This window comes from Crocodylus siamensis, chromosome 3 (assembly GCF_052110815.1).
Source record: "Crocodylus siamensis isolate JL-2025a chromosome 3, ASM5211081v1, whole genome shotgun sequence".
Classification (NCBI taxonomy): Eukaryota; Metazoa; Chordata; order Crocodylia; family Crocodylidae; genus Crocodylus; species Crocodylus siamensis.
The window spans coordinates 112,225,304-112,247,036 of record NC_143397.1 but is presented as its reverse complement, the minus strand read 5'-3'; the positions used below and the strand labels follow the sequence as shown (position 1 = coordinate 112,247,036).

Sequence of the window (21,733 nt, the reverse complement as noted above, 5' to 3'; positions counted from 1 at the left end):
GCTTGCACAGCTAAAGTTCTAACACTGTGGTACCCTGCAGCACCTTAAAACTATCTCATGGCACACTGGATTGTCCTGCTCAAGGCTGGAGCATTCCTCTCTAAATCACCCTAAAAGCATTTAACTTGTTCCTGAAGTTTTCAAGAACTGTCACACCCAAAATACCAGACAAAATGCCTGAAATATGAAAAACACCCTTTAACTTGCCACAGATAAGCAGGGTGATAAGGGCACTGTCAATGCCCTGCCACTACAAGGACAGGAAATAATTTATTAAGATACCTTTGAGAGATCAGAGGAAGAGGACCATGTCCCCCCATCTCACTATGGAGGAAGACAAAACCCCACTGGTTCATGCCAGTCTGATCAAAGGGTAAAATTCCTTCCTGATTCCAAATATGGTGATCAGTCTGACCCTGAATGGAGCGGAGGGGCCAGACCCTCTAGACAGGAACCACTATGTTGGGGTTTTTTTTTGGTTTGCTTGGTGTTTTTTTAAGGTCCCAGCAGAGCATTAGGACACCACACTCAAAATCTCCACCCTTAGCTCTGGTCAATACCTAGTGCTTTTAATGGGGGAGGGGATGAGAGGTAGTAAACAGGTGGGAAAAATTCCTTCCTGGGCCCATGTAGCAACCAGCAAAGCCCATAAGCATGGGATAGCCAGGTACCTTCCAAATTCACAAGTGTCACAGTTATAGAAGTGCTAAAACTAGAGGAAAAAAACCAGTATCTTACAAGTCTATAGAACAAATAATTGTGTAACCATTTGCTCTATAACAAGGGCATCGATTTCACTCTAATGAGCATGCAAAGCCTATCTTTTTTATACACAGCCTTAGTGAATATACTAGGCCATTTAGAAAAATATTAAACTGTTAACATCACAACAAAATAACACTAGAAATGATGGCAAAGATGAGAGTAAACAGCATTAATTCCTTACTGGTATTTTAATAAATCAAAGATTATAAAAAAAAATATCAAACAAAAATGCATAATACCTTTGGAGGCTCAAGTTCTAATGCACCATTTGCTGAATTTTCAACAGGCTCTGGAGCATCTAAAAGGATGGTCCAACGATCCATTAGTACTTCATCAGCTTCATCAACAGATATCAATATGGAGTAAGGATCTTCCCCACTGTAACCAGCTCCCCAGCGTAGCACTCTCCCCAGGTCATTTCCTGGCAAAGAAAAAGCAAGATGTTACACCTCATAAATTACACAATAGTGGGAGCATCTACATATTCACATTAACATGGAGCAATAAACTCCGGCGCATATCATTCTGGAGTTTACTGCTCCTGGGTGTTATGTTTACATGTGCACCTGCGACTGCAGGCATGTTAAGTTGGGTTAGAGCAGACCTGGCTCGCAAAAGAGCGGGGCGGGTCAGTCTGCTAGCCCGAGGCTGCTCTGACCCAGCTCAACAAACTACTGAGGGGCTGGCTGGGGCACAAGGGTGCTCCAGTGCAGGGCTAGCCAGCAGGCAGCCCTGACCCTGAAGCACCCTTGAGCCCCAGGCAGCTGGATCAGTGTCTACATGTGTGCTGCTGCACATGAAAAAACTGTGCAGGAGGTTAGTACTTGTAAATACAAGTACTAACCTCCTGCACAGTTTATTAGTTTTCTGTGGCTTAATAGGATTACATGTGCAGATGCCGAGATGTTTACTGTGGAACTTATTAGGCAATACTGCATCTCATGTAGATGTGCCCAGTGTGAAAAACTGATTCGTTTTAATTCTCAAACCATAAGGAATGTTATTCAATGATAATTATTTTTACTCTGACATTAATTTTCAATACATTGTTTCTATAACTTACACGTGGAAAAACATTTAAGTAAATGTTGCTCTGTTATTCTCTTGGTAAAGCAATGAGACAGTGATTTGTGAAGGCATACATATATGAAATAGAAAACATGTAAAAACAGCTTGTGGGTCTACCTCTGACACCCCCTGGTGTCAGTATGGCAGGCAGGTCTATCTCTGATCCCTTGCTTCCAAGTCTCTCACCTGGCATACCTTTGATCTCAGTAACACACTGGTGAGACAGTCCATGGAGGCCAGGAGTAGCTTCTCTGGTGATCCCCTCTTTTGATTCTGTCCCTGGGTTTCTCTGCCTGAAATTTAGTCCTGGGATCTCTATGCTTTTCTAGGGAGGCAGTCTCCGAGGCCTCAAAACACTTGTTGGGACTTAAGCCTTCCCAGCTTTGGCAATCTTACTTTCCTAAATTAGAAACTGGGCTAACAATACTGTGAAATACAGAATACACCTCATTTGAAAGAAGAGAAGAAAAAAAAATGAAGTGCCACTTGAGCTACAAAGCTGATAATAGGGGCCATATAACCCAAGAAAAAAAATGAAGAAAACAAGCACTTAATTTTTTAACATGCTTAATATTCCCTATTAATGGTACTCAAATAAATTTACTTCCAGTATAACATTTCTCACCTGTTCCTAAAGGTAAGATGGCAACAGACGGTTCTGAACAGGCAAGTTTGTATCTTATTTCTTCCAGTGCGCCTAGCACCCAACCAACGGTACCATCACCGCCACATATCAAAACTCGAAAGCATGGAATTTGAGAGAATGTATGAAACCTTCATTTACAAATAAAAAGCAGAAAAAAAGATTACATGTTTTGTATTATATTATAAACTCCCTTACTACTTTTTTTTTTTTTTTAAATCCCCTCACATAGAATAATACAGGCCTCTGAGAACCATAAAGCCCCCTGGGGCTTGCTGGGCTGTGGTGCCTGCCTGGCAGGGCTGCTTTGGCTCCTGCCTCCTACCACTGCTCTGGGTGGGTGGGTGCAGTCCCTCCTCCACAACAGGGCAGGGCATGGCATGGCATAGTGAAGGTAAGTGACTGCAGGGTCACACCCCTGCCCCGTGGCTTAGACTTAAGGTGTGCCCCACCTGCCCCTGGACTGAGCTCAGAGATAACCCACCCACCCACCTCTTTTGTTGTGAGGTGTAGCCTTGAGAAACTGCTGAGTCCCCACCACACCTTGCAGGGGGTTGGAAGTGCCCCACTGGTGATGGGCTGGGCAGGGTACCTCACAGGCCAAGCCAGAGCAACCCTACATAGGTCAGGCCAGGGGCTGCCATACTGATTAATCATTTGATCTGTTGTAATTACAATAGCATAAATGAATATTCATTTAATTGGTATTTACATCCCTAGGCTCTACATTAGCTATGACCACAGAAGAAAGACCTGGGAGTCATTGAGGACAGTTCACTAAAAATATCAGCTCAGTGCTCAGCATCCATCAAAAAGGCAAACAATATTAGGAATTATGAAAGGAATTGTAAACAAAACTGAAAGCATCATCATGCCCCTTTATAAATCCATGTTGTATCCACACCTTGAATACTGTGCCCAGTTTTGGTCCTCACACCTCAGAAAAGTAAAGAAGAACTAGAGAAAGTATAGAGAAGGGCAACAGTGGTACGGAGGGGCTTCCATATGAGGAAAGATTTAAAAAAACTAGGCCTATTCCATTTGGAAAAGAGATGATTGAAGGAGGACCTGATAAGGTTTACAAAATATTAAAATGGTGAAGAGAAAGTAAATAGAGACTTATTTACCATCTCTCACAATCCAGGAATTAGGGGTCACAACATGAAACTAGTAGGTAGTAAGTTTAAAACAAACAAAAAGGAAGTTTTTTCACACAACATGTAATTAACATGTGGAACTCGTTGCCATAAGAAGTTGTGGAAGCTGACAGTTTGACCAGATTCAAAATGGGATTGGACAAATATCTTGGAGGAATGGGGCAACAGTAGCTACTGAGCATGGGAATTAGCAGTACAGCCTTTGAATCAGGATTTCCTGGACCTTAAATATTGGAGGCTGCAAACAGGAGAGAATTAGGGGTAAAACCCTGATCACACCCTGCTCATTCTCCCTTTCAGCATGCACTTTGTCTCTGTGTGACACAGGGTACCGAGCAAGATGGATCTATGGTATGACCCAGTAAATGTCAGCTCTTAGGGTGCTTATACACCAGCACGAAGGCTGCTCTGACACACTGTAATTACAGTGCGTTGGAGCAGATTCTATTAATCCAGTTTGCTGGAGCATGGTAATTACCACACTCCAGCAGCCTCCCACGTCTCAGGTATCAGTGTTCCTGTGCTTCCAAATGGCAGTAGGAGCACTTTATCTAAAGCTCATTGAATGAGCTTTAGGTCAAGCACCCTCACCATCATTTTGAAGTGTGGGGACACTGATACATGAGACGCTGAAGCACTTTAATTACAGAAGCTCCTGGGGCTGCTCTAATTAAAGCACCACCACCCCCACCCCTTCCCCCAGAGCATGTGTAAGAGTGCCCTTCAATGACCTACGTAAGTCACAGAATTGGGTAATACAAAGATATGTACCTATCAGAATCTGGACCCTTTTGTACTATATTATAACACATGCATCAGAAACTTTTTTGTTCTCTCTTCCTTTTTATGACACTTCAAATGCTCACATTTGTTTAAAAAAGGTTCATCTGGCCAACCTAGTAAGGAGGGCTTCATACTTGGTTCCAGGGGGGATGGTAAACAAAACCCTCCAGCAAAAGAAGCAAACAAGTCAGAGGAGAAAGCACTGAAACAGTAGCTCGACTCTGAGATAGGGTCAGAAACCACAGGACAGCAACAAGCGGTGAAAAAAGGGAAATGAGTAAGCAGAAATGCAAAATAGGTCCAATGACAAACATGAAAAGTATTGGAAATGAACAACATGAGTGGGAATCAGCCTGGGAAAATAACTGATCTGAAAGGTGTCAGAGAGCTGGTATAACATCAACACTGAGGGCTACACACTGTTTCAAAAGGACAGGTTTGGGACAAAAAGGTGGTGGTATCTCCTTGTACGTCAAAAATACCTAGACCTGTTTTTCGGTCCAGGAAGAAGACAGCAGGAAGAAATCAGAATGCCTTTAGGGGAAGATAAAAGATACAGTGCCAATATAATGGTGAGGATTTATTATAAGCCATAAAGTCAGGAAGATGATGTGGATGAGGCACTTATCAAGACGATGACAAAATTATCTAGAAATTATGAGACAGTACTGATGGAAGACTCCAATTTTCCAGACATCTCCTAAAAGAACAATACAGCCAAACATAAAATGTTGAGCTGGTTCCTAACTTGTATGGAGGACAACTTGCTATTCCAGAAGCTTGAGGATACAACTGAGGTATCACGCATCTTGGATCTTGTCCTGACCAACAGGGAAGAAGTGGAGGATATGAAGATGATGGGAAATTTGGGAGGAATTGATTAGGATATGATAGAATTCTAGATCCTGAGACAGGGAAAGTATGAGGTCAGCAGAACAAGGACATTAGATTTCAAAGGTGAATGTCACCTGAATAAAGGAGATGCCATGGGAAAGCAGACTGAAGAATAAAAGCCCCATGAGGGCAGGATGCTTCTAAATGGCACAGGATTGGAAGCCCAACAAGAAACTGTTCTAATATGATGAAAGCACAAATAAGAATAGATTCATATATGTTAGGGTCAGAAGGGACCTCAATAGATCATTGAGTCCAACCCCCTGCATAGGCAGGAAAGAGTGCTGGGTTCACATGACCCCAGCCAGATGCCCATCAAACCTCCTCTTGAAGACCCCCAGGCTAGGGGAGAGCACCACCTCCCTTGGGAGCCCATTCCAGATTTTGGCCACTCTAACTGTGAAGAAGTTCTTCCTAGTGTCCAGTCTAAATCTGCTCTCTGCTACCTTATGGCCATTATTTCCTGTAACCCCCAGAGGCGCCTTGGTGAGTAGAGCCTCATCAATTCCCTTCTGTGCCCCCATGATAAATTTATAGGCAGCCACAAGGTCACCTCTCAACCTTCTCTTGCAGAGGCTGAAGAGGTCCAGGTGCCCTAGTTTCTCCTCATAGGGCTTGGCCTGCAAGCCCTTAACCATACGAGTGGCCCTTCTCTGGACCCTCTGCAGGTTATCCACATCCCTCTTGAAGTGTGGCGCCCAAAACTGGACGCAGTACTCCAACTGTGGTCTGACCAGCGCCCGATAGGGGGGAAGTATCACCTCCCTGGTTCTGTTTGTCATGCATCTGCTGATGCACGATAAAGTGGTGTTAGTTCTGCTGATGACTTCGTCACACTGACAACCTACGTTCTTCTTGGAGTCCACTAGGACTCCTAGATTCCTTTCCGCTTCCGTGCTGCTGAGCAGGTCACTTCCTAGGCAGTAGGTGTGTTGGATATTTTTCCTCCCTAGGTGCAGCACTTTGCATTTCTCCTCATAAAATTGCATTCTATTGTTTTCTGCCCATTTGTCCAACCTGTCCAGGTCTGCCTGCAGTTGTTCCTTGCCCTCTGGTGTGTCCACTCCTCCCCAGTTTTGTATCATCCGCAAACTTGGACAGAATACTCTTCACTCCCTCGTCCAAGTCACTGATGAAGACATTGAAGAGTATTGGTCCAAGGACCGAGCTCTGCAGGACCCTACTACCCATGTCCTTCCAGGTCAATACCAACCCGTCCACCACCACTCTCTGGGTATGACCCTCTAGCCAACTTGCTACCCACCGGACTGTGTAATCATCCAAGTCACAGCCTCTTAATTTGTTCACCAGTATGGGGTGGGATACCATATCAAAGGCCTTCTTGAAGTCTAAGTAACTGACATCTACCCCTACTCCCACGTCCAGGTGCTTTGTAACCTGGTCATAAAAAGAGACTAGATTAGTCTGGCATGATCTACCTGCTACGGACCCATGCTGGTTTTCCCTCAGCATAATTTTTCCTGCTCGGCTCTCACATATGTGAGCCTTAATAATCTTTTCAAAGACTTTACCAATAGTAAGAAAACAATATGGCCACACCAGGAGCTTCCAGGATGCCCCCAGTGAAAAAGGGACAATCATGCAAAAATGCTCTGGAGAAGATAGAAAGGGTCTTGATGGCCACGACAAAAATGATAAAGGTTGTGAAGGCAAGTCTTACGAGGAGAATTGAAAGGAAATAGGTATGTTCATCTTACTGAAGAAGGCACTTAAAATGACTGAGGGGAGCCAAAAAGACAAGAGAAAACACCTTTTCTCTCTTGCTGCAGAAAGTGGGACACAAAACAATGGCTTGGAGTTGGTTTAGATTAGATATCACGGCAAATTTCTTCACTGTTAAATCAGTGAGGCAGTAAACCAGACTGCCTAAGGAACTTGTGGACTCACCATGAATGGAGGGGTTCAAAAAGAGGGCAGACAGGCATTGGCCAGGGATTATTTAGGAACATCTATGCCTAAATTTTATTATAGGTATTTCCCATGCTTCTGGTTGCCACGTAGCAAGGAGGGAACTTTTCCCCCTCCTGCTTCTACATGTAATCAGGATTTTGACCAACTGCCATATTTGGGGCCAAAAAGGGATTTTACCCCATAGTCAGCTTGGTATGGGCAGTGTGGGGGTTTTGCCTTCCTCTGTAGTGAGCAGCGTTCCCTCTAAGTTGCATGGTGTGCGCGGCCACACAGGTGCACTCATGCCATGCTCCCAAGTCTGCCTGTGTGCGACCACACACACACAGTGCAGCTTAGAGGGAACACTGGTAGTGAGGGGTGTCACCCTCTTCCTAAGATCTGTCAAGCATATCCTTTGCAGCAGTAGGGTGTTCACTGCTACGGTCCTTCTGTTTTACCTATGACAGATTATAATGCTGTGTATTGTGGTTCTGTCGGTGTTTACTGTAGTTTACTGTACTGTTAATAGGTTAGACAATGGATCTGCCAGAAATGGTTTGGATAGGGATGATCCTGCCTCAGGTAGGGGGTTGGATTATGTGCACTCTCAAGGTCCCTTCCACCCCTACACTTCATAGAATCATAAATTTTCAGTCATGCAACACAAAAGCAAGTTGCAGGAAAAAAGTTTAGCTATTGCATGCATGGGAGCTGGAGATCCAGCAAGCATCAATAAATTATATTTTGGTTATATGGTTTTGGGCTGTACATCACATGAACTGCACAGATGGTGTGATGTGGAGCTGACACGTGCTCAAAAGCTGAATGAACAGATCCCCACTCACTGTGCTGTCCTGCCCCTGGCTCCCACAGCAACAGGAACCATGGAGCCCACAAGCCACACACTACAGAGGAAGGCAAAAACAGCAACAGAAGCCCACAAGTCGCACATCAACTCCCTATGGGTAGGAACCTACCGAAATCACAGCAGAAATGCGCTGCACAGACACTCCTTTAATTTGGCAGTTTCCCCATGTGCACTCCTGCTGCTGATTGGCAGAGGGGCCCCCACCACTCACTGCTTGCTCCTGATCAGCAGGAAAGTGAAAACTATGGTTTCAAATATGGCATGATCTTTGCCTCCCGACTGGTCAACAATAAGCAGCAGGGCCCCTGGAACTGCTCGGCCAATCAGTGGCAGAAGCAAAAACCATGCCATTATTTAAAACCGTGGTTTTCACCTCCCCACCAATCAGGAGTAAGCAGTGAGCGGTGGGGCTCCTCTGTCAATCAGCAGTGAGATGTGAGCCCACATGGGAAACTGCAAGATTAAAGGAGTTGTCATGCAGTGCAATTCTGCTGAGATCCTGGTAGCCCCTGCTTATGGGCCAGATGCAGCCTGTGGGCTTTTAGCTGAATAGCCTTGAGCTAAACAAAAAAGCAAAACAAGCACAAAAAATGTGATTTACCCAGGCAGCGGACCTCCATTGGTAAGTTCAAAGATCTGATGAGGATTCAGAAGTTTCCTGAAACTGTGTAGAAGATCACGGCCTTTCAGACCTCCACTTTTTGGATTCACAAATACAAGTAGCGGACAGCTATTCTGTGGTAGTTTGGCAGGCTGAAAGAGTGTTAGAAAAAGGTTAAAGTGCCAACTGAAGCATCACTTGATAAAAAACCCATACAGAACAGGTTACAATGGAGTTTGAGCAATTATTTCATTTCACAGTTCAGAAAAGTGAAATTTTCCTAACTCTTTTTTACCTTTGTTGTTTGATCAGGTGGTAAAAATGGAAGACAAAATAATTAGATTTGTAATTCTCTGCCTCAAACTGTCCTCCTCCCCACCCCAAATTAAATTCACTAAATACATGCAATGTTAAAAAAGTAATTTTAAAGTTTAGGTAAATTTTACATTTTGAACCAAAAACATATTTTGAGGGGATTTTTTAATGAAACATTTTGACTTGTTTCAATATAGGATTTTTACATTTCAAAACTGACCAAAATTCAAAAGATAAGGATAAGACCATCAAACCATCAAAATTGAACATTTTGTTTTAAGCCAAATGAAATTTTATATGAACACAAAAGAAACTTAGCACCTCCTCCCACCCTCCTTGCCCCGAGGCAGGGGGACGGGGACCTAACCCCAACAAAAGAAGTTTCTATTTCAGTTCAAGACCAACCAAAATTTCTCTCTCAAATATTTTGGTTTGACCGCCCAAACCAAGAAATTATATTATTTGCCCAGCTTTAAATAATAAGTGATAGCACAAAGTATGTCAGTTCCTCTTAAACTGATTTGTTTTCGTCTAAAACTGATTCAGGCAGTGAAGTACAATTAAAACCATTAAAAGTATTATTTACAGAAAAGTCATAAATAGGTCTGTATGAAATTCTGATTTGCTGGGTAGTAGGCAACCATCAATCCTCTGGATCACGGTGCACACATAAGAGTTGTAGTCTGAAGACTGATAAATTCGTTTGTGGGTGGCAAGTCCAATTTGAGAGCGACACAGCTTGTTACAAGTTTCACAGATCCATATGTTGCCCGAGTTGGAGTCCAAATTTACAGTATGCTGCTTTCTTCTTTCTTGCTTTGGTTCCATTCTGCGAGACAAAGCCACTTCATGTTGAACTGCATTCAGTGCCAGATGATCCCTCCAGATTGGATGGGATTTTGCGCACACCTCCCAGCTTTCTACACTGATGGTGAACAACTGCACATCATTTTTGCACACATCACGGTACTGCCATAGAAGATGACCCTGCTTTCTAGAGCCGTTTACAATATCACTATACAAAATATTTTTGGGATTAAGGTCTTCTCCTATTCTCCTGACATGGTTGATCCAACACAACCTCCTCTTCTTGTTAATGGCTTCTAAGCATGTCAGACCTGCACACTCCAGTATCTCTGTATTTGGCATTGTATTTTCCCATTTTATTCTCAGGATCTTATACAGACATCTCACGTGGACGCTGTTCAGTCTCTTTATATGCCTAGTCCACATTTCTGAACCATAAAGCAGGGATGACCACACACAAGTCATGTAGATTCACTTCTTCACCTAAGCTGATAATTTGCTGTTATTTCATGCATATTTCTGTAACAGATCAAAATTCTTAGCTACTGCTGCTTACCTGCAGGGCGGTGCGAACAGAAACGGCCGCTGTGTACAAAACCTTCCTAAGCCGCCATGTAGCCATGTCCAGAGCTGTATGGCTAGCCACAGGGTGGCAGTGGCAGTGTGATGGCAGCAAGGCAGCATGCAGCCATCCCCAACACCATCCCGTGCTGTGCTGCCACACTGCCACTGCCACTCTGTGGCTAGCTGCACAGCTCCAAGCATGGCTCCGCAGCGGCAGCGCAGGGAGGTTTTGTACGCAGTGGCTGTCACCCTTGGCACATAGTGGCCACTGCTCCTTACCTGTGGGGCCATGCCAGCAGTGACGGCTGCTGCGTACAAAAAACCGGCAGCAGCAGCCATGGCTTGGGATGGTGGTGGGGATGGCTGTGTGCTGCCCAGCCGCACGGCCCTGGGCACAGCTCCATGGCAGTGTAGGGAGGTTTTGTACCCAGTGGCCACCTCTGCTGGCACGGCCCCACAAGTAAGCAGCCCTCCCTTCCCTTCCATAATGCTGAGCTGAGGGGAAGTGTGTGGCCATGCTCCAGCAGGAGGCTCTGATTAGGGATGGGTTCCCCCACCACCCTCACTGCCCTTGACCAGTGAGGGAGTCAGCAGGGAGTTACACAGGGAGTTGATAGCTTATATCAGCCCATCAAGAAAAGAAAAGGTGCTCTCATTAGTTCAAACTCTTCTTAAACAGATTTTTTTCCAAGGAGGGAACAGAGGGACAGGGATGTTACCAGCTGACCTGCTGATTAGCTCCAAAAAGCCCTAAGCAGACATTGTCCTGTCTGCCTTACAGACACCTCTCAGCATTAGCTAGCATACCTCGTGCTGGCTACGGTCTATGTCCATGCTATGGGAGAGGGATGAGGGGCAAGTGCTAACATCAGGCGTAACTATCTGACAGATGCTTTTAGTGCATTTTTCTGGGAGGTGGGTGGGTGAGTGAGCAAGCAAATATATTTGGTGAGTATACTGTCTAAAAGAAGCCTATTTCTAAGACAATCTAGACTCCTGGGTAGGAGTGATAGACTTTGTGTAATGTAATTTGCACATTCTTTATCCTAGTGAGCAATGCTGGATCTTGATGGGAGGCTAGAAATAAGTTCATATGAATTTTGAGGACTGTGATCGGACAAGAACTGGCATGAACTGTATAACAACCTGCCTGTAAGCAGCAGGGTTTAAATACTGATTCTTTTCAGAATGGGCAGATTTCACTGATGAGCAAATTCAGTTAAAGAATTACTACAATTCATGTCAAAGCCCAATGCTGTCAGAGTGTGATGTTTCTATGCCAAGAAGCATATTTTAGTATATTTTTCTTTCATCCTCCATGCAAAAACATTCACTGATGATTTTATGAACAGCAAGGTTTGTTTTGTAACCTAGTGTGGCACGTAAGCAAGCTAAATGGCTCCAAATATTGGAGGAATCTTCAGTGCCTTGCTGTATCCTGCATTTCTCATGGATCAATAAGAGAGAACATGAAGAAAAGCAAGATGTTTGCTTGATTTCTTTTACAAAGCAAAATTCAGAGCGTTAGTCAATCGTCTATTTTTAATAAAAAGCAACAAGGTAAACACTGAGGTCCAGAACAAAAATGAAAAAAAAATCTATCTACAAGATGCTGCTTATATACAGTTTCCCTAACAAAATATTACAATCCTGTTCTCACCAAATTCTCTGGAGAGTTTGTACAATATTTTAATTTTTGTTTTTTATCCAACACAAGACACTAAACTTTTAGCTTAAACAGCAAATTTGAGGAATTTTGTAAACAAATGTGGAAATTCAAGGTTTACATTTCCAGAAAGGATAAAGACAACAGGGAGTGAAATTTATATTGGTAAGTGATCCTCATTGACATGCAAAATACCTAAAAGGGTGGTCACAGGATTGTATAAATACAAGCTTGGCTCATCATGCTCAATGAATAGTTATATATGGCTCAAAGCCAACAGCGTACTGGGTTGCATTACCAGGAGTGTCACCTGGAAATCAAGGGAAGTGCTGCTTCAGCTCTACTCAGCGCTAGTGAGGCCTTACCTGGGAGTACTGTGTCGAGTTTTAGGGCCCACATTTCAAGAAGCATGTGGAGGGTTTGGAAAGAATCTAGCACACAGCAACCAAAATGATTAGAGGTCTGAGAAGAAAGACTTATGAGCACAGGAGAGAACTAGGGTTATTTAGTCTAGATTTGATAATTGTCTTCAAATACCTGAAGGACAGTTACAGAAGGGATGTAAGTGAGCTTTTCGCTGCAGCCATAGGGGACCAGACTAGAAGCAGTGGCTTTAAGCTGCAGCAGAGGAAATTTCATCTGGAGAGTAGGAGGAACTTTCTGATTATGAAGGTGGTCAAGCACTGGAATAGGCCACCTAGAGAAACTGTGGAATGTCCATCTTTGGAAGTTTTCAAGAGCAGGTTGGACATTTGCCTGGGGGGCAGCTTGGTCAGGGATGATCCTGCCTTGGGACTAGATGACCTTGTGAAGTCCCTTCCAGGCCTACTTTCCTGTGTTCCTATGGGGAAGACTAATATTTGCTTCTCCACCTGCTCCTCTGAATGCTGCAGAAGTCAGGCAAGATTCAGTCTCTCTGATCTTCCTGACCCTGTTTGGCCAAAGCTGGTTCCCTGACATTTTCTGCCTATGGTCATAGATCCCAAAGATCTTGCCTAATTGTTCTCAGACCTGCTAACCTAGGATGGATGGGAGAATACTCTACTTCAACTACTTCCACCTCATGATATGGATGGCTTAGATTGTAAAGCAAGCCTGCTTCTCCCTAGTTAGAGGCCAGAAATTTGGAGTAGTTATAGACACTGAGAGCAATGTGGATAAAGACCTTCAAGCAAACACATAACTACTTTTAATAATTTATACTAAATTTCTGAGTCTATACATAAAAATATTTATATGATTAAGCTCTACTGTCAACTAGATTAAGTTAAAAAAAAAAAAATTAAACACCAAAACAATTCTGTTGCAATGTCACAGCTAATTCCTAATAAGAGGCAGAGTATCCTATTGAATTTTAGGAACAATGAAATGGTTTTAGAGGAAAGGAATCACAGGAAAAGTATACTTTATTTACTTGTCTCTTTTGTAACACTTCATTTTTCTCTCTCCTACCAAAGTTCACCGCTTCACAATCAATATTAACAGAACAGAAGTCAGTCAGAATTGGCATTTTATGTCCCTTTGTGCATTTCTAATATAACACTTAAGAAAGCTCATTGCAAATCCATTACTGTCCTCCCTCCCACTTTGAATATCTACTATTTTCTAATAATTTCTCTCAGACAACATAAAATGTATTTATTTTACAGAGAACATACTTGAAAAAAAAACCAACAAAAAACAACTTACCAACACTTCAGGTATCACAACAGCATGAAGTTGCTTGTCATTGACAGTTGTATCTTTAATTAGCATATAAATTCTTTCAGCTTCAGAAAAGCAAGAAACTTCAAGCACAACAGAACCTGCAACAAATGTATTTAAAAAGTTCTTTAATAGGAAATAAATTAAATGAATATAAAATTAAACAACATTGTTATAATAATTGGAATAAAAAGTTGTCAACTGTAATAAATCGATAGCTTGACATCTGATCTAGCTTTTTATTTAAGAAATCTGATTCTCTCACACACACAAAACTGGAAACCTTTTAAGGGAAGAACTACCAGTAATGATCAAAGATTCTTTTGGAAGTTGCAAGTTTTTTCAATGCTTTCAAATACAGTTACAGTATTAAGTTGAAATGCATCAATTCAAGGCCTTAAAGTTTTTAGCAACACAGTGAATTTCTACATGATGCTTTGTTATCAAACAAAATAAAGAAAATCCTATTTTATACAACATCACAGAAAACAGGAAATGCTAAATATGTTGGTTTATATTTTCCTGACACTATTTGAAAAGAAGAGATGTCACAAAAGCTGAATGGTCAGTGAAACTATTAAAAGGGTCTAAAATAGCTTTGACATCTGAGCTGTGGGAAGAAATGAATGCTAAAAATCAGGAATATCATATCAGGGATAAGGAAAGTAGGACTTTTTTGTAACTCATGATACCCAGCTAAAATATGACAGTTAGTTCAGGGAGTAATAGATAGAGAAAATGGGGGAAGAGAGAAAGAGATGGAAAATCATACAAAGGATTACAGTTTAACTCAGCGGGGGCCAGCTGAGGTGGCAGGCATGTCATACATTAGTCCCATAGTCTCCCCAAGTGACACTCCGACCTCTTTCCCCTGCCTGAATTGCTCTGCTTTCTGGTTCCTTCTGCTTCCTCCTCTTTATTCCCTGCCTCATTTGCTGCTCTATTTTCTGCTTCCTACCTGACCTGCCACTGTGCTCCCTGCCCCCTCCCCAGCCTTCTGTATGCCACTTGTGGCACCCATGCTGCAGGTTGGCTACCCCAAATTTAACTCGTAAGAGAAGAGAGCAAGATAAAAAACAAGCAGACAAAACTAATCTCTTCAACCTGGGTTAAAAAAAAAAAACAGACAGGAAGAGAACCTTACTGATCTACAATTATTTTGCAAGTATAAAGGGAAAACAACAGCTTAAACAATATCCAAGAGGTTTAGTCTTTATAAAAGAGTCAGTATTTTCCAATTATACAGAGCTATAACTGAAACAGAATGGAAAATATTCAGTGTCTGTGAACCTAACTCCTAGCTAATACTGGCTTTTTCTGTGGTGTAGTGGGATGCATCTTGCTTAGTAGGGTAAAATAGAAAGGTAAAGGCGTCACCCCATAGGCAGCTCATTGCCTCAAGCAGCAGGAATGCGTTTCAGGTTGAGGTGGTCTACTCATGTCAGAAAAGTCATATTGCCAATCTGGCAATTAGTGTGGGTAGCTGCCATATTGGTATCCAAGACAGCTGCTGTGAATTTACATTTTGGTCAATATTTCAACCCCCACTAGGGTTAGAAAATTAAATTTCAATAACTAAACCAACACTGTACGAATTGAGGATATCAATGGCAACATTTCTGTTGTGGTAACCATACTGGATCCCAAGATAGCTGACATGAATTACAGTTTTGTTATCGAATGATACCCAAAAGGTTTGCAAAATTGCTATATCAACTCTGTTGTTTCAGATTACCTCAACATGAGAAGCTCTGACGGAGCCTGTCGACAAGACACTCTCACCCTTAAGCAAACATTACAATGGAGCCAACAGCATCACTGAGTCCAGTGAAGCATTGGAGGTATGACTCAGAATCTATAAGATGTATCATATGTCTTATAAGATGCATCATACGCCTTGAAGTAGGTTCGCAGTCAACGATTAGCTCAAGTACACCTGCTGCAATTGTGTGAATAAATGAGGTGCTTGTTCACCGTAGGACAGTTGCTGAATTTGATACTTGGCAGTATTCTTGACAGACTATCAAGGTAAGTTGATCCCATGCTGCAATATTCCAAAGGCCTCAACTGTCACCATACATGCTTACAAGAGAACACACAAGAGACATACTGAGACACTGTTAAGAAAGTTATGGAGGTAGAAGATGAAAGGGAAACCCCAACAGCAACATCAATTGAAGAATGCACCAGGACGACACCAAGCAGCAGATCATTTGCTTGATGAAAGAGGTCACCTAACCAAGGCGGTAAATCAGATGTTTGGGACCAATACAACACCATCTTTCAAATATAACGAAAGACAAAGGACATGACAAACAAGATTACAATGATGTCATGTTGCTACAAGAAAAGTTCAAAAGGTTCCACTTGTTTAAGTTTTCCAATGATGAGCTGTTATGCATTTCTGCAGGAGACGTTGTGCCAGAAGTTACTGCATTAGACTTTTTGAATGTGCATAACAAAAGAAGAGAAGTCCTGAGCACCATTATCCTGAAACATCTTACTGCAGATGCTACCGAGAGCTTTATGCAAACATACCCAAATCAAAACTGAAAAACTTTAAGGCTGTAAAGTCAACTATGGGAGAGTACAGCAAAATGAAACACGTGCAGAAAGCAAAGGAGATCCAGCAAAGTTTAGTTGCAGCTGGTAGAAGATATGATATGCACTCTCTCCTACAGCATGGACTGTCAGAATACCCTCCGTCACGTCTTAAACCCAACAAATCACTAAATGTGGCCAACAAAGCAACCTTATCATGGATCTTGATTGGGGATAAAGCAGTAACTGTTCTGCCAGATGCTACATCTGAGAAATCAGAAATTATTATCATTGATGGCATGGCTCTTGTACAGAGAACAGAAAAGCCAAAAATTGCGTGAACATTTGGAGATTTGGCCGATTCTTTTGGAATCAAGTGTTTGCCAATTACTCCAACTCATGAGACCAAACTGACATTGTCTTTGATCATACATATCACCACCTGTAAAGGCAGGCACAGGAATAATAAGGATTCAAAATACTACGCAGATCTGCAGAATCATTAGCAGCAGATCTCTTCTGTTAGCGGTATCACAAAGTAGTTTCATATCCTTACCAGCAAACAGAGAAAACTTACTTAATTTTGTAAGTGAGGAGCTTAAGTAATCATGCCAATCTTTCCAAAGTGAAAGAGTGCTCATTGTTGGTGGTTTTGCTGATGGAAAAAGTAGAGCACTCCAACTCATGTGACTTTTTGCAACCGCATTCATGCCAAGAGATGGACTTAAGTATGCTCTTATATGACAAACATGCAGTTGTCAGAGATATTCCTCTCTAGTATTCTCCTGTGATAACAGACACACTGGTCCTTCTTCTGTGGCATAATCTTATGCTTAAGGTTTGCATGAAGAGAAGCCATTCAGTAAGATTCAATCTAGTTCATGGCATGTGTCAGAGTCTCCTGAGCCAGTTCGTGCATCTCTAGTTGGATTCCACAGTGTCACTTGTTGTGACACCGCTAGCCAGTTCAGTGGTCATGCTATGAAATCTGCATAGAAAGTGTTCCACATCTACTGGCAGGTCTAGGAACTAGGCCTGATGTTGATAAAGATTTATACAGTTGTGTAGAAAAGTATGTTGTGTTGCAGTATCATCTGTTAATATCTTTGATAACTCTTCTGGATGTTAGGGTGAAATTATTCCATCAAGGACCTTGAGGACTATGTATGTAGAGCCAGTTATCAAAGTCTTATTTGATGAAGTGAACTTGAACCTTATCTACCATGGCTATCACTTGACCAGTGTGGTTGGCAAGCTGAAAATGAGTTATGTTCCTATCAAAGACGCTTGAACTATCGGCAGAATATGCTTGGATAACAAGTTGCAAGTTCAAGATGGAAAGCTAGGGACCAGCATGCTCATGCTCCTACAAACAGGTTAATGTGCCATACACTCCTAGCTGTGAAAGTTATGAGACAGCATGTTGCAATCTATATAATATCTACAGTCATTCAGAAATGCATTTAAAGGATCAAGAGATCTGAAAAACTGCAAATACCTGTTGTATTAATATTAAATATACAATTGCATTACTAATATATTAGCACTGGATTAGACTATTACATTTTCCTATTGCTTCAAGCTGAACATATGCCTGGGTGTTTCACTGCCATTGAGTTATGTATTAACAGGGATCCTGGTTGTCTTTGTTTAAAAATAGCAAATTCTCTGATAAAAACATCGAATTCTCTCGTCAAAATACCCCAAATCTACATTTTTTCATGATTAAAATGCTACTACATACGCAAAACACAAAGGTAAAAGTTGTATACAATTTTATTGCTACATTTACAATTTTAAAGCAATCTGGAAGGTTACCAGTGCCTCAGTCACTATAATAAAATAAATTCTAAATACCTATAAATTTTGATGCTTGATTTTGGGTCTATCAGGGAAAATAAGAGCTCCACTGACCCCTTTCCTCACCAGGATGCAGGTCCAAGCTGCAGCTGTCCCCACCCTACTGCATTGTGGCAGTGAGCAGCCCTGCCCATGCAACTGCCCCTCCTGTCTACCCACAACCCACCCAGCCCTGCTGGTGCCCCTCCATGCCCCATCCACAGCCCCTTTCCCCCACCAGTGCCCTTCACTCCCCCCACCCACTCCATGCCACATGCCACTGCCCAGTCCTGCTGGAGGGGGCCCCCAGCTGCCAGGGCTATGAAGCCAAGGACCCAGGTCCACAGACCCCTACCCCCGAGAGCAATGCCCAAGCTCCCACCCGCAGGAGGCAGCAGCTGCTGTGGCAGGGTGCAGCACAGAGCTGAGCTTCTTCTCCCCCACAGACGGCATAGCCAGAGTGGAACCTGTTTTGGGAAAGGGGGTGGATGCAGGGTGGTGGATCAGGGCTCCCCAACCCGCTGCCCTCCCTCCGGGGCCTCCACAGCCCAATGGGCGAGACCCAGCACAGCTGGGCAGAGCAGGGCCAGGCAAGGAAGCTTGTTGCCGCCACTAGGAGCTCCAAGCTGCCATGCCAGCTGCTGCTGGGCAGGCAGAAAGTGCTTCACCACAGCATCACAGGGCTTGCAGCAGTGACAAGGAGCTTCCCCAGCCGGTCCCACTCTGCCCTGCCATCCCAGGTCCAGTCCACTAGGCTGTGAAGGCCCCAGGGGGAGGGCACCAAGCCAGGGAGCCCTGAGCCCACAGCAGGCAGCCTGCCCTGACCCCGTGCACAAATCTGGAGGATATGTGCTCTCCATTCCTCCCCCAGGAGTGTGCACACTGGTGGGGAGCCAGCTCCCCCCACCACTCCCTAGATGAACCGCCCAAAGCTCTGTTCCACCCCATATGGGCTCTGCAGCCATGCATTCTGGCCCCACGTACTGCCGCAGCTGGGCAGCAGCCCCAACCCCAGCCTGCCTGAGTCCCTCCCTTCGTCTGTCACTATGGGAACCTCAATTCCATGCCCCCTACCACACTTACTGTGGGAACTGCTCTCCAGGCTACCTGGTGGCCATGTGCATGTGTACATGTACACATGCACATAGCACCCCCTGCTAATAGCCCTTCTCTCACTCTCCCCCAGCCCCTTACAGGCTACAGCTCTGCCAGCCTGCATGAGGAAACTTGCTGTTTCCCATGTTTTTCTCCTTTAAAGGAGAAAATCCAACCTTTTCTCTTTTAAAATGAGAAAATCTGGGGTTTTCTCCTTAAAATGAGATAACACAGGCTTTACCAGGTTTTCCCATGGCGAACAAGAAACTCAGATCCCTGATTATTAATATCTAACTCATCCCCATTTTGAAATTTAAAAATAAATGTATTGTCTTATTCAGCACAACACAAATCTGATTTTTAAGATCTTTCTGATTAAGTTGAGAGCTAATATATGTTCTCTCAGCTTATTAGCTTAAGGGTCTAATAGCATTTTTGAAGCTGTACTCAATTAAAAAAGTTAAAGGCTTACCTTGCGATGAATAAACATGAATCAGAGAAACTAGATTTCCTGCAAATATTAAAAAAATAAGCATTTAAATAGTTGGTACACTTACAAGAAATAAACATGCTTATTTCAAATAACAGTAGATTAAATAGGGTAAATGTAAGTAAGAAATAAAGTTTAGAATGAGCAAGTACTCCTAAACATTTTCTTTATTCTAATATTACACACTGCTTTCAGCGTTTTGTTGTTTTTTAAAGCTTGGTAAAATGCAACGAATTTCCCACTGCATTTAATTTTGAAAAATAAAACATGAGATCCATTGACTCAGTACATAACAGATCTCTAAAACTGCTTGTAAAATGTTTTAGCTGTAAAAAGGATACAAGTTATTAGTTATTCTTAGAGTAACTGAGGGTACCTATACATGTGCAGGGAGGCTCCTCTGACACGCTGTAATTACAACATGTTGGAGCATACTCGATTAATCAGAGCTGTTTTAATTAAAAGCACCTCCCACCCACCCCTGGAACACATGCATAAACGCCCTGAAGCTCTTTAAAATGGCGGGCCAGAAGCATATTGCACTTCACATGTCCCCATAAATTGAATGTATGATTTAAAATTTGAATGGCATGCCTCATCATGCTTCACATAATTAAGTTCAAAGACTTTTTTATGCTTTAGCAGTACCTACAGGGGATGCATGTGTCCTGCTTTTTTATGTGCTCTGCACTTGTAGCATAAAGGATTGTATATGCCTCCAACTTTTCAGTTTTCTCCAACCCCCAAATCCCAGGGTGAATGTGACTATGAAGAATAGCAAATGGAGGTGCATCTGGTGAACTAAGTTTTAAAGAACTTCAGTAAAGTTATAACCATTTTTTCTCTTCAAGTTTATCTACATGTATATTCTACTTTGGATAGCTCGAAAGAAGCATGAAGTACATAAGGAGTGAGACTCAGCAACAGAACGGCTGAGATAAGCCAGAGATGTTCTCTGGGCTCTGGTGGAGTGTGCTCTTCTGCCATCTTGTAGCACACCCTGATGAAGTCAGAGATACATTTAGTCATTGGGTCTTATAGCTAGAGTGGCAAAAAAGAATGGCGGTTATGACCTGAAACATGTGCTTCCCTACAAGTACAAGGTACCAGTGCTCTTAATGACCGGCATATACAACACCGCCTTTTTCTTTTGAGAAGAATGTTTTTGGAAAGATATCGGCAGGTAAATCAGTTGGATCAGGTGAAATAATGTAACATTTTTGAGCTTTGGAAATAATTTGTACAGGAAAGACAAGCAGAAGGGGAAAAAAGGAGAAAGTGATGCCCTGTATGCAAAAGACAGGCACCTATTCTGAGGCGCAGTGAGAACTGACAGGTCGACTGAAAGCCTCTGGGTCAAGGCCAGAGGGAAAACAGCAACAGTGATATGGTGGATATCTGCTACAGACCACCAAACTGGAAGAAAGAGGTTTGTAAATGTCAGTTGTCTGAGGAAGAAAAAAAACAAAAACAAAACACACGATCTGGTTCCCCCTGGACTTTAGCATGACACCTGCTGGGAGGGAAACAGCAGTACACAGACAGTTCATCAAGTTCTTGGAGTGTGTCAGGGGTAAATATTAAGTATGGGTGGTGGAAAGGCTAACTAGGGAAATACTTTTCTCAATTTCCTTTTCACAGGAGAGGAATTGAGACTATAAAGCAGAAAGGTAACTTGGGTAAAAATGAGCATGTAGCGAGAGTGTTCAGGATCTTGAGGAAAACAAGGAAGAAGAATGAAGACACTAAACTTGATAAAAGCAGACTAATAACTCAAGGAACTGGCAGGCAGGATCCCCTGGAAGGTATGTCTGAGAGGGAAAGGAGAGCTAGTTGTACCATATTAAAAGGTGCAGGAGTGAGCTATCCCAACATGAAGAAAGAGTAAGTGCAACAGCAGGCTGACCTGGCTAAACAGTGAACTTAATGAGAGGCAGGAGGATCAGAGAGACTGAATCTTACCTGACTTTGTGCAGCACTCAGAGGAGTAGGTAGAAAAGCAAATATTAGTTTTCCCCATAG

General features: G+C 42.8%; 1 protein-coding gene across 4 annotated transcripts in view; it reads right to left on the bottom strand.

Moving 5' to 3' along the window:
* The window catches only part of DGKQ (diacylglycerol kinase theta), a 205,709-nt gene that overhangs the window by 77,940 nt on the left and 106,036 nt on the right, over positions 1-21,733 (bottom strand). For all 4 annotated transcript variants that reach the window (XR_016441301.1, XR_016441302.1, XM_090039011.1 and 1 more), the window contains exons 14-18: positions 19,694-19,732; positions 13,732-13,847; positions 8,691-8,842; positions 2,459-2,607; positions 1,005-1,186 (exon numbers count right to left, since the gene is read on the bottom strand). Coding sequence is in view for 2 of the 4 variants with exons in the window: in XM_090039011.1 (XP_089895137.1) it covers positions 1,005-1,186; positions 2,459-2,607; positions 8,691-8,842; positions 13,732-13,847; positions 19,694-19,732 (638 nt within the window). In the remaining 2 variants the exon portion in view is untranslated. The remainder of the gene's footprint in view (positions 1-1,004; positions 1,187-2,458; positions 2,608-8,690; positions 8,843-13,731; positions 13,848-19,693; positions 19,733-21,733) is intronic.